This window comes from Natator depressus, chromosome 10 (assembly GCF_965152275.1).
Source record: "Natator depressus isolate rNatDep1 chromosome 10, rNatDep2.hap1, whole genome shotgun sequence".
Taxonomy (NCBI): domain Eukaryota; kingdom Metazoa; phylum Chordata; order Testudines; family Cheloniidae; genus Natator; species Natator depressus.
In genome coordinates this window covers 16228340-16240409 of record NC_134243.1, presented here as the reverse complement: position 1 = coordinate 16240409, position 12070 = coordinate 16228340, and the positions used below count along the sequence as shown (strand labels likewise).

The following is a 12070-nucleotide window of genomic DNA, read 5'->3' as shown; positions in this document are numbered from 1 at the left end:
TCCTGTTTGCTGCCCTTACATACAAGGCAAAAAGCCCTATATTTGATTTCCTGTAGGACAGTGCTTTCTCCTAGTCATGTGCCCTGCAAGCAAAGCTCCCTGTTTTAAAGGGCCCAAGGGCCGTAATAAGTGCACTGGGACATGCACATGCACCCCAAGGCCCAGTGCTCTGTTATAGTCCCACCAGGTCACAGTTAAAGGCACATTGGTGAGGCAAAGTGGTGGAAGCTTCTGTGACAACTGCTGCCTTGCAGACCTGGATCTTTTAGCTCAGGCAGTAGAGACTCATAAACTACTATGTGGTCTAGCCACTAGAGGAAGACACTGTGTAAGTGGGCTTTACAGTTGCTGCTGGCCAGCCTATGTCTGTTTTATAGACAAAACAGAGCTATTTGTCCTTGGGATTATCGAACTGGCTCCCTTCACAAGCACTAAATTCACTCTCGTGTACAATCACTTGCTTTCTTCACCTCCTTCCCCCTCCTCCCCCAGATACTTGTCTGCAAAGCAGTTAAGCACATGGTTAATTTTAAGCCCCAGCCCTGAGCCCCCCCCAGACCCAGAGCCCCTTCCTGCACCCCAAACACCTCATCCCCAGCTGAGAGACTGCACCCCCAGCCCAGAGCCATGACCCACTCTTGCATCCCAGCCCTGAGCCTCCCCCCAAACCTGGAACCCCCACCTGCACCCCAAACCCCTCATATCTGGCCCCAGCCCAGAGTCCTGACCCCCTCCTGCACCCCAACCCCTGCCCCAGGCCAGATCCTCCTCCCACAGCCTGAACCCCTCGTTCCTGTCTCAGCCCTCACCCCTGCACCCCACCCCTCTGTCCCAGCTCTGAGCGCCTCCCAAACTCCTCATCCCTAGCTCCATTGCATCGAGACATCAACAATTTTCTTCAACTGTGTCACCAGAAAAAAAAGTTTGAAAACCACTGCATTAGAGCCACAGTTGGTATGACTGTTTAAATTTTCTAAATAAAATGTCACTCATGCTATGTTGTAGGTCCATCTGGCCATGGTTCGCTATCACGAAGCTGGACGTTTCTGTGCGAAGGATCAGGATTGGGATCAGGAATCCGCTCTTTTTCACCTGGTGCATGCTGCTGATTGTGGAGAACTGGAAGCCATCGTTGGGTTAGGACTCATATATTCCCAGCTGCCACATCACATTCTTTCAGAGGTCACTTCAGAGGTATAGAAATACTGAAAGTACCAAAATACAAAGTAAAGCATCCTAGGATTGTTTGTGTCCTGTCTAGAATAGGAGCAGCAAATCATCCTGCCCAGTGATAATACTAATAGTATAGTCACTGAGATATCCAACGATGCCAGGCATGCATTTGGAGGGAAGAAGGGTGGTCTTGTGATTCAGATCTAGAACTAGGAACAATATAACCAGCTTCTATTCTTGTCTTTGCCACAGATTAATTTCATGGCTCTAGATAAGTTACTGAGGCCTGTGTTTTCAAAACTGGCCTCTGATTTTGGGTCCTTCACTTTTTGGTGCCCAACTTGGAGGCCTTGGACCTGATTTTTCAAAAAGTGCTGAAGACCTTCAACTCCTGTTGACTTCATTTGGGGTTGTGGGGGTTGTACATACAACTAAGGGAAGGAATGATGGAATTTTAGATGTATCCATTTTAGTATTTGTTTCTGCTTTTGCTTTCAAAGGACACAGAGGAAAGCCGAGTAAAAGGATTTGATTATTTACTGAGAGCAGCAGAAGCTGGAGACCGGCCTTCCATGATTCTGGTAGCAAGAGCATATGACACAGGTGTAAATCTTGGTTCAAACAGGTACTCTGTGTGTGTGTGTGTGTGTGTTTGAATGAATAACTTATAGGTTAGAATGTTTGATTGCCCATGCAAAAGATTTTTTTTAATTGCAGGGCTCTCACTTACTTGAGTGCTTTTTATTATTTATTATTATTTACTGAATTTTATGGAGATACTTCAAATTTACACTGGTGTACGTGAGAGCAGAATTTGGACTATAATATTATATCACCACAGAAGGGAAGAGTTACACAGATTGAGAGACAGATCCTGCTCTTGGATACTTGGGTTGCATGTCTCATTGATGTGAATGGGAGCTGTGTGCGCATATTTGAATTTGGCCCTGATATTCAAGTCACACTGGTGTATATGTGAATAAGGCTAAGAGATTGCTGCCCCCAGACCTCAGTGTAGCTGCAGTAACCCTGGGATGCATACCCTCACTCTCCAGGGGCAATGGCTCATGAATCTACATAGCAGTCTAATTGTCACTGCGCATTGGAACCACACCACTTCTGCTGCTTTATGGGGCACTCCTCGCCACAAAGGAGCAGGCAGGATTTTCCACTAAGGCTTATGTGGGGCTTGCACAAGCTCGCTGCACTATAGCGACTTTCCGCCTTACTTATGGTAAGGTCTGAGGCTTTCCTCTCTGAGGTCAATGGTAAAATTGCCGTTGGTTTTAATGGGAGTAGGGCCAGGTCCTCAAAAAGTAAGGGTCAGTGAAAAAATGAGTATAAGAAACTGTCAGTGTGAAATGTAGTCACTTAAAAATTGAGTTAAAAGTCACTTCAGGTGGGGTTTTACCATTACATTTTCCTATTTTAAAAAACATTATTGTTCTTTCCCTGTTGCATTGTGAAAGACCCAAACAACAGGGGAAACAGACAGATTGACACAGGGGAAGTATTGAAACTTCCTGTAGACAATGTGCTCTAAAATGTACAAAGTAAATACATTGAAAAAGATAGAAGAATAATCATTTTTCTAATCACTTTCAGTCAATCATTCTAGTTACTTTTAATAATGATAGCAAAAAATGTCAGAGAAGAGTGTGATTTTTAAGTTGATGGTGTTATTTTAAATCAAGGATGATTTGAAGTTTTAAGATGTATGAAAAATGTCTTAAACTGGCAAATCTCTTTTCATGTGGCAAGCACTCTAATTCAGTGGTTCTCAATCTTTCCAGATTACTGTACCCCTTTCAGGAGTCTGATTTGTTTTGAGTACCACAGATTTCACCTCACTTAAAACTGCTTCTTTACAAAATCAGACATAAAAATACAAAAGTGTCACAGCACGCTGTTACTGAAAAATTGCTTACTTTCTCTTTTTTACCATATAATTATAAAATAAATCAATTGGAATATAAATATTGTACTTACATTTCAGTGAGCTGTATAGAGCAGTATAAATTAGTCATTATCTGTATGAAATTTTAGTTTGTACTGACTTCGCTAGTGCTTTTTACGTAGCCTGTTGTAAAACTAGGAAATTGTCTAGATGAGTTGATGTACCCCCGGAAGACCTCTGCATACCCCAAGCAGTACACGTACCCCTGGTTGAGAACCACTGCTCTAATTATAACTTTAAAATGGCTGGTCTCATTTTGGAGCAGTTTAATTACAACTTTTATAGCTAAGCTATTAAGCAAGCCTCTGAAATTCAGAGTTTATAATGGAAAAGGCTGATACAGCCAAAATTACAACAGGATGGCTGTGACTCAAAAATACAAGGTGTGGTTTGCCAAGAACTACATAACATCTTGTTCACTAATTTTGTATATTTTAAAATGACATAATTTTAAAAAAATTACAACATTAGATTAATTTTCCTAAGTACCAAACACACCAGGTGATGGATAAAGGATTACACCCTTCTTCCTTTTGTCTTATTAGTAATGCCAGCCTTGAATGGGACATATTAATATAGCCATTCAGCTCAGAATCCAGGGAGATCGTGTGTGTGTGTTTGTGATACTCTCCCAAGATCCAACCTCAAACCAAACTATGCCCACTTGAGATGCCAAAACAAGATGCCACTCAGTCGATTGCACAGATCTTCATAATACGACCATCCCTTTTAATAATAATAATCATTCCTTTTATTTCTTATATGTTTTGATCAGCAATGAAACACTTAACAAAACTGATATTAAATTATCATTAGGCTTAAGAATTAACATCATATTGAAATGAATGGGGCAATTCACACCACAGCTATTTCTTAAGGCTCAGACAGACATCAGTTTTTACTTGATTTGCAGTTTTAATGTTATCTTTCTAGCCTGTATGCTTGTAGACTTGCTTATTTTTTTAAAAGAAAACTGAGATTCTAGAGTACAAGAATGCAGCCTCCAAAAACAATATGAACTTGTCGAGCCATTGCAATCCATCATTTCATCCCTGTGAATCCCAAATGGATGTAAAGTGAATTTAGCCCTATTCATCATTAGGGGGCTGGATCCTGTAATGCATATTCAGTGGGACTAATCACCTGCTTAAATGTAAGCACATGGTTAAGTGCTTTGCTGGATTGGGTCAGTGTGCTCTGCACTTTGCAGGATTGAGCTCTATAGCTCCAAAGTAAAACTTCTTCATTTCTCAGGGTAACCTGTTTTAAAAATTATTTTAAAAATCAGAATCCAAGACTGGAAGGAAGCCCTGCACTGGTACAATGCTGCACTGAACATGACCGATTATGACGAAGGGGGTGAATACGATGGAACTCAGGATGAGCCTCGGTATCTGCTCCTGGCAAGGGAAGCTGAGATGCTAATGACAGGAGGGTTCCACCTGGCCAAGGATCCACAAAGATCAGGTAGGATGTTGACTTGGTCAATTCCTGTTGGTGTGCTGTGGCAGTGCCGTGTATGTCCGTTTTCCTTAATATTTGAATGAGTCTAGATACACGTCGGGTGATGTTTAACATGCCATTGCAAAGGTCTTTGAAGGGTGGGTTTAGGGGACATGGATTTGCTGTGCTAGGCCTTAGAATGCAATACTCATCCTGAGGGCTCTAAGCTCTTTATCCATCTTAGGTTTTTATGTGCCCCCTCCCCACCTACAAAAGTATCTGAGGCACTCACTGTATTGAATGTATTTATCCTCCCCAGACCGCTGTGAGGTAGGGCAATGCTATTATCCCCATTTTATAGATGGGGAGCTGAGGCACACACAGGAAGTCTGTGGTGGAGCAGGAATTGAACCCTGCTCTCTCAAGTTCCAGGGTCTTCTGAGTCCTGAGTTGGGCATCAAGTCCCTCTCCTCATCTGCATCCTCACCCAGAAGGAATCCCACCTCCCCCTCTCACCTGAATGATCCCTAACCTTGCCCTGTTGAACACTGGTGGATCCCTGTGGAGTGGGCCAACTGTCCGCTCCAGGCCTCACCCAAGCAGGCCAGCAGCTTCACACCGCCAGCCCCCCAGCAGCCTTTCTCCCTGCATGTAGTTATTCTGTGCTCTAAACTGGTCCCTCTCTATCTCATTTGTGTCCCCTTCTCTGTAGTAGTGGGAGATTGGGCACAGAAGAAGTGGAAGCCATTGGCAGAGAGAGTGTGCCAGGAACGGGTAGGCAGATTCAGTCAGGACTCACTGCTGGCAAGAATCCTGATTTGGTTTCTGGAGCCAGCAACTTTCTTTCCTCCTACCAGCTCCCCAAAACCACTTAGGAGCTGGCTTACTTTCAACTTATAAAACAGCTGTGTGTTAGCCAATGCTGTAGGACAGTGCTCTTTGCAGTCTTTGAAGTGGGGGCCACTTTGGCAAAAAAACCTTCAGTGTGAGAGCCAACCCAACCCAACACAGGTGGTTGAACACTCCGAGTTCTTTGTTGGTTGATATGGTAATATTACCATTATTGGTAATATTGCTTGGGGTCCAGGAGGAGGTATGGGGGGTGGCTCTGGGAGGGGGCTCAGGGCTGGGGCAGGGACTTGGGGTGCTGGAGGGGGTATGGCGTGCGGGCTCCAGGAGGGGGTATGGCATGTGGGCTCTGGGAAGGGGCTCGGCTGTGGCAGGGGCTTGGGATGCAGGAAGGGGTATGCTCCCTGCCTGCCCTGGCCCCACGCCACTCCCGGAAGCGGCCAGCACGCCCCAGGAGGATACGGGGCGGGGAGCAGAGGTCTCCACACGCTGCTCCTGCCTGCAAGCACTGCCCCTGCAGCTCCCATTGGCTGGGAACTGTGGCCAATGGGAGTTGCATGGGCGGTGCCTGCAGAGAGGGGCAGTGCGCAGAGCCACATGCCCCCCCCAGGGGCTGCAGGGGCGCGTTGGTCCCTTCCAGAAGCAGCGTGAGGCTGGGGCCGCCTGAAGTAAGTGCCGTCCCTTCAATGGGCAGGTTCTGAATAGCTCTTTCACCACCCAACCTGGAGCCAGCCCCCCACACCCTCTCCTGCACCCCAAGCCCCTACCCTAGCCCTGAGCCCCCTCCCAGAGCCAGCCCCCAATACCCCCTCATGCACATTAAGCCCCTGCCCCAGCCCTGAGCCCCCTCCCAGAGCCCACACCCCCTGCCTTAGCTGCAGGCCCTCTGCCACCGTAAAGCGCGATCGACAGGGAGCCGGATTTAGGGTCCATGGGAGTCGCCACTGGCTCGTGGGTCTTGCAGTGAAGAACACTGCTGTAGGATTATAGGTTAAACTGTAATGGCTCCAGCTAATGTGAGGCAAAACTGTCAAGTGATATTTTGCTGATACCTTAGACAGTGGAACATCAGAGCTGGTTCGGTCCAGTGTGGCAAATCCCTTTTGGCATTACTGAGCACCCTCCGCTTCCTTGAAGATCATTGACTTCAGTGGGAGTTTAGGGTGCTCAGCACCTCGCAGGAGCAGACATTTGACTCTCAGTGCATGACATGCTAATTGGTTCTGTGTAATCTTGATGTTTGCAAATAAAATTCATAAGACTTTTTTTAGCTGGTTACTGGCCTGTTGCATTTATGATCCTTGTAAGGACATCAGAAAATGTCACTCTGTTGCCATATCAGTAGTTAGCCCTGTCTCTGAATTTTAACATTGTGTGCCAGATTCTTAACTGGTGTAAATCAGTATAACTCTGTTGATGTCAATGAAGCTACCTGGATTTATACCAGCTGAGGTCTGGCCCTGTAACTTGACCTCCATTTCTTTTCTTTTTTTCCTTCTTTAACTTCCGGCACCTGTACTGATTGTAGAGAGGAAGAAACTTTTTTTCTTTGGCCTACTGACATGACTCTCAAACTGCTTTTCCTAGGAGAATTGTATACAGAAGCAGCAGAAGCGGCAATACAAGCCATGAAGGGCAGATTGGCAAATCAGTACTACCAGAAAGCTGAAGAAGCTTGGGCAATGATGGAGGAATGAAACTTCAAATGAGGCAGCTCTTGTATATAAAAATAATTTTTATAGACTGTTACTTTGCCAAAAAAAAAAAAAGTATTTTTATGTGTTGCTACTGATTTATGTTTTTCATATTTTAATTTTCTAACTTTATTCTGAGGGGAAAAGTATACAAATGTAGGTTATATTTTGGGGGTGCTATAATGTACTTTTACCTATACATCAAAGCTGCAGTATCTACGAACTTGATCTTTTATAACTTTTAACTGTTAGATGTGAGGACCCTGATTAATTTCAGAAAAATGAAGCTGATGTCAGCTTGCATTGCACACTTTTTTGTTTTACGTAGCAGAGTATCAGTGTGTTTACTTCTTTCTACTACTACTACTCCTCTTCCACTCCCCACAAAAAACACACATTTCTAAGTTCAAAGCACTTTTACATCAGTATTTGGTTTATTTCAGGCACTTCTTCATTTTCCATGTAAACATACATGCAGAAATTCCCTTTTTTAATTCCCCTTGTGAAATAAACCCAAGAACCGGCGCAATCAGGAATGGAATTATGCTAATAATACTCTTTCCAATGCAGTTCTCTGTAAAAATGGTATCATTGGGGGCACCATGTTTATTTTCTTCCTTTACTGATTCCAGATGCCGTCTTCTCAGTTTGCAAATGAAAAAATGCTTTTTCTAAGTACTCACCCTGAAAATCAAGCTGGGTCTTGAAAGTCAAAATGGTTTCTCTTTAGGTCGCTCATCACCAACAATGCAAATTCTGCAATCAGAACTTAGCTAACAATTCTCCTGATGAGGCATTCCAGCTCCCTCTCCCATATCTGTGTGGCCTCTGAAAAGAGGTAAAAACTTATTTCAGTCATAACTCTGAATACACACAGGGAGAGCAGGTCCATTGAATATAGGAGTGCCATTTTTATGTAGTAGACCTGTACTTTAAAAGTGTTAGGGTAAAATTCTGGGTCTGTTGAAATCTGTGGCAAAATGCCATTGACTTTTATGGGGCCAAGATTTCACCGAGGGCTAGTCTACACTTGAAATGCTACCTTGGCACAGCTGCTGCTGTAATGCTTCATTGTAGACACTACCTATGCCGATGGGTTAGGTCATAACTACATCAGTCAGGGGTGTGGATTTTTCACACTCCTGACTGATGTAGCTGGGTCAAGCTGATTTCGTTGTGTAGACCAGGCACAATAGTAAATGGAGATTTTTTTTTGCAACATTTTGTATTGTATCTTATTGTCCTAATACAATAGTCTAAGTTGCATATCACCCTACTGGACCTATGATGTGCTTCCCATAAGGTACCATAAAAAAGTCTGTAGTCTACTGATTTCTTGGTATCATTTAGTTCTTACAGTGAAATCTCCATTCGCAGTGCACTGAACATTAAGAAACACCCTTCCCAACCATTTCTAAATAGGGACATTTAAAGAGGTTAGAGAAACTGACAAAAAATGCATGTACATTTACTACCCCTCTATTCTAAATAATTTTGTGCGTAAGTTATGTAAAAAGCACTCAGACTATAATTACTGTACAAAAGATTTAAGCTGTTTGCTTAATAATCTATTCAGCAGCTCAATAAAATTTGAGTGTACTGATTCTCTAAATAATAGCCATAAAGGTACAAAGTTCATCTTCTGTTGTACTAGTGATTCACAGTCTGTAGTTGCACACCTGAGTTTTGGCCCCCTCTGATGTTCACGCTAAGATATCCTAAAGGATCTCTGTTTTTTACGAGTCAATGAGAACATATTAAAAAGGCCTTATATACCTATTTGTTAAAAATGTATTTGTGCTGGTTGCAAAAAAAAACACAAAACCCACCCCCACCTCATTAGATACCATTTAAGAGAGAATCTTAGTCTAAGCTCATAGTTTTATGTCAAGAGTCCGGTGCCATCTGTACAGCAACTGGATCTATTTATTGGTCTTATTTATTTAGTTCTGATTTTGAGGTGATTGACTGATTACTGTCATCATGGGACATGCAGCTGTAAGGTGGGTCTTTTTACCGTCTTCTGAGAGTGCATATTGACGCACAGAAGGGTTAGGATGACAGTGTCATTATTAAAGGAAGAGAGTGTTGAAAATTTACTATTGCTCCAGCAAAGCATTTTAAGCACATGTTTAACTTTAAGCACATGATTCATTGAAGCCCATTGATTTCAATGGGACTTCTGTCATGCTTACAGTAAAGCACATGGTTACATGATTTGATGGATTGGGTCAGTAAAGTGTTGCACCTTTCTCTTCTGTGTGTAGAGTGGGTCTTCCCTGGGGCCATCTTGGAAGTATACACTCAGAATTACCAATTGTTACTTAAAGTCAGATAGTTGGGATGTTCATAATGGGAAACTGCAGTTTAGGTATAAGATTTTGGCATCTTTTCATCATCTAATTGCAGAGATTGTTAAGGGGCAAATCCTACCTCTTCCTCTGTAGCATGCACAGAGCTCCATTTGAAATGGAACAGGTGCAGTTCTGTGCGAGTGCACAGAATGGGTAATACCCATAGATAGGGGTGAGCATGCTCACGAGCAACGCTTCCTTAGTGACTTCATTCCCTCCCGTTGGGAAGCACAGTTGCAAGAAAATGTGAGTTCTGAGAGACAACTGCATCATTCGATCTTGCAAACAGTGGAATAGTGACAGGCATTTACGTATATCTACGGGAAAAAATTGGAAAAAATGTGCATACAGTCTACAAGTGGCTCGCCCACTGTAGGCACTATATAAATAAATAATACAGATAGATAAATAATATATGTTTTTATTGTAAAGATATAAAAGCTAATCATTGTGGTTTTCCTTTGCAAAGAAGAGTTGATGTAGCTTACAAACACTTGCCCTCTATAGAAAGAGGAGGAGATTTGAGTGTTAAAATTCAAAATATAAACACAGGGCTCAAAGAGGGTAATTATTAACACCTTTTGGCATGCAGATTAATTCACTGAATTGTGTTATTGGTATAATTACAGAAACTTCTTCATAGATTTGAGGCATATCAAGTTATACAACTCAACAGGCAAAATATTGTCATTGTTAATACTTTGTCTTCAAAATCTTACATTTTGTTAGTGATTTAGTTTACTTCTTGGCACAAACATGGTATCTTACAGTTATTTCGGTGTACAACAGACATGACAGTCAATTTTTTTAGTTAAACTTATGTTTACAGAAATATGCACAACTTATTTTATGCAATTCCTTTAAAGAGAAAAGTATGTTTTTTGACAAACTTTCTGGAATGATCTTGCTGCATACTTTATTTTTAATCTATTCACAATGAACAAATAAAATATATTTTTTAAAAATGTGAAAAAAAATAAATATGGGGCCAAGACCTGCAGAACTGAATTAGGCAATAAATTCCATTGACTTCAGTGGGAATTTTGCCTGAGCCAGGACAGCAGAATTGCCCCCCCCCCTTTTTTTTTTTGCATGTAGGAAATGCAGAAATTGCTTGTTTGCATCACTTATTCATGTCATTCAGTTTTATTGGTTTTGCTTTGCTTTACCAAATAAAGTTTTCTTTTTGTCACATTCTGTGTCACATCATTGCATTTTTTTTGTTTTTGGTTTGCCTCAATTATGATTTACTATTGCAAGCTCTGAAATATTCTCTACATTATTTTTATCTATCCCTGATCCCAACTACTTTTGACAGTCAGTAATAAATGAGTAGGGAAAAAACCACACTCTGTATATCAAGAAAATGAATGTTTTCGCAAAAGGGATAAATGTATCATGTGCAGTCACATTTACATGCAATTATATCTGCATGTGATGTAGAAAAAAATAAGAGACTTAAGACCCAATGCTGAAGGCCCAACTTGGGCAAAATGCCCACTAAGGTATCCTTATGCAGTAATCCAACCTTTGTGCAGTTCTGAAGGCAATGGGGGTTTTGTCTGAAAGAAGAATGGAGGATCTTAGGCCTGGTCTACACACACATTTTGTACCAGTATAACTATTTTGGAGAGGGAAGTAATTTTTTTACTGATATAGTTACACTGATACAACCCCTAGTGTGGATGCAGTTATCCAGGTATAAAGGTGCCTTCTACCAATATAACTTATCCCCCTTCTCCTTCAGTAATAAGCTATACCTATATAAGCACTTTTATACCATTATAACTGCATCCACGCTAGGGGAACAATATCAGTAGAAAAAGGAGTACTTGTGGCACCTTAGAGACTAACAAATTTATTTGAGCATAAGCTTTCGTGGGCTAAAACCTACTTCATCGGATGCATGCAGTGGAAAATACAGTAGGAAGATAAATATACACACTGCTGATAGCAGCTCACCTTAACTGATCACTCTCGTTATAGTGGGTATGGCAACACCCATTTTTTCATGTTCTGTGTGTGTATGTGTATATATATATATATATATACATCTCTCTCTCTTCCTACTGTATTCTCCACTGCATGCAGCCGATGAAGTGGGTTTTATCCCACGAAAGCTTATGTTCAAATAAATTTGTTAGTCTCTAAGGTGCCACAAGTACTCCTCGTTCTTTTTGCTGATACAGACTAACATGGCTACCACTCTAAAATATATCAGTAGAGTTAAAGCAGTACAACTCTGTCCCATGGTGGAAGTAGTTAAAATAATGGGACTTTGTAGCATAGGAGCCTATATCTGTGTTTTTTAATCAAGCAAATTCACTGTCAGCAGGACTTTTGCTGGATTAAGAATGGTAGAATTCAGCATTAGATATCTATTCTTTAGTTGAAGCTGGTATCAGGTCTTTTTAATGAGCAGTAGGCAAGTGCAACAAGAGAAATATAGATGTTTTCATTCAGAAACGTTTATTCATATCACAGTGATGGCACACAAAAGTCCAGTTAAGCAATATAAATGGAAATACTGCCAATCTCTTAATTACATGGACTGAACAACTCCCTTGGGTCTGATTCGGATGTGTTTACTCTGGTGTAAC

The 12070-nt window shown here is 41.8% G+C and overlaps 1 protein-coding gene across 4 annotated transcripts in view; it reads left to right on the top strand.

The window, feature by feature from the left end:
• EEF2K (eukaryotic elongation factor 2 kinase) overlaps window positions 1-10559 on the top strand; it is a 51811-nt gene extending 41252 nt beyond the window's left edge. For 3 of the 4 annotated variants that reach the window (XM_074965312.1, XM_074965309.1, XM_074965310.1), the window contains exons 15-18: window positions 1006-1194; window positions 1674-1798; window positions 4419-4597; window positions 7010-10558. In XM_074965312.1, coding sequence (XP_074821413.1) covers window positions 1006-1194; window positions 1674-1798; window positions 4419-4597; window positions 7010-7119 — 603 coding nt within the window. In that variant the 3' untranslated portion in view covers window positions 7120-10558. Of the gene's footprint in view, window positions 1-1005; window positions 1195-1673; window positions 1799-4418; window positions 4598-7009 lie in introns of all 4 variants that reach the window. The other variant, XM_074965313.1, reaches the window with a different exon arrangement.
• The last annotated feature ends 1511 nt before the right edge of the window (window positions 10560-12070 follow it).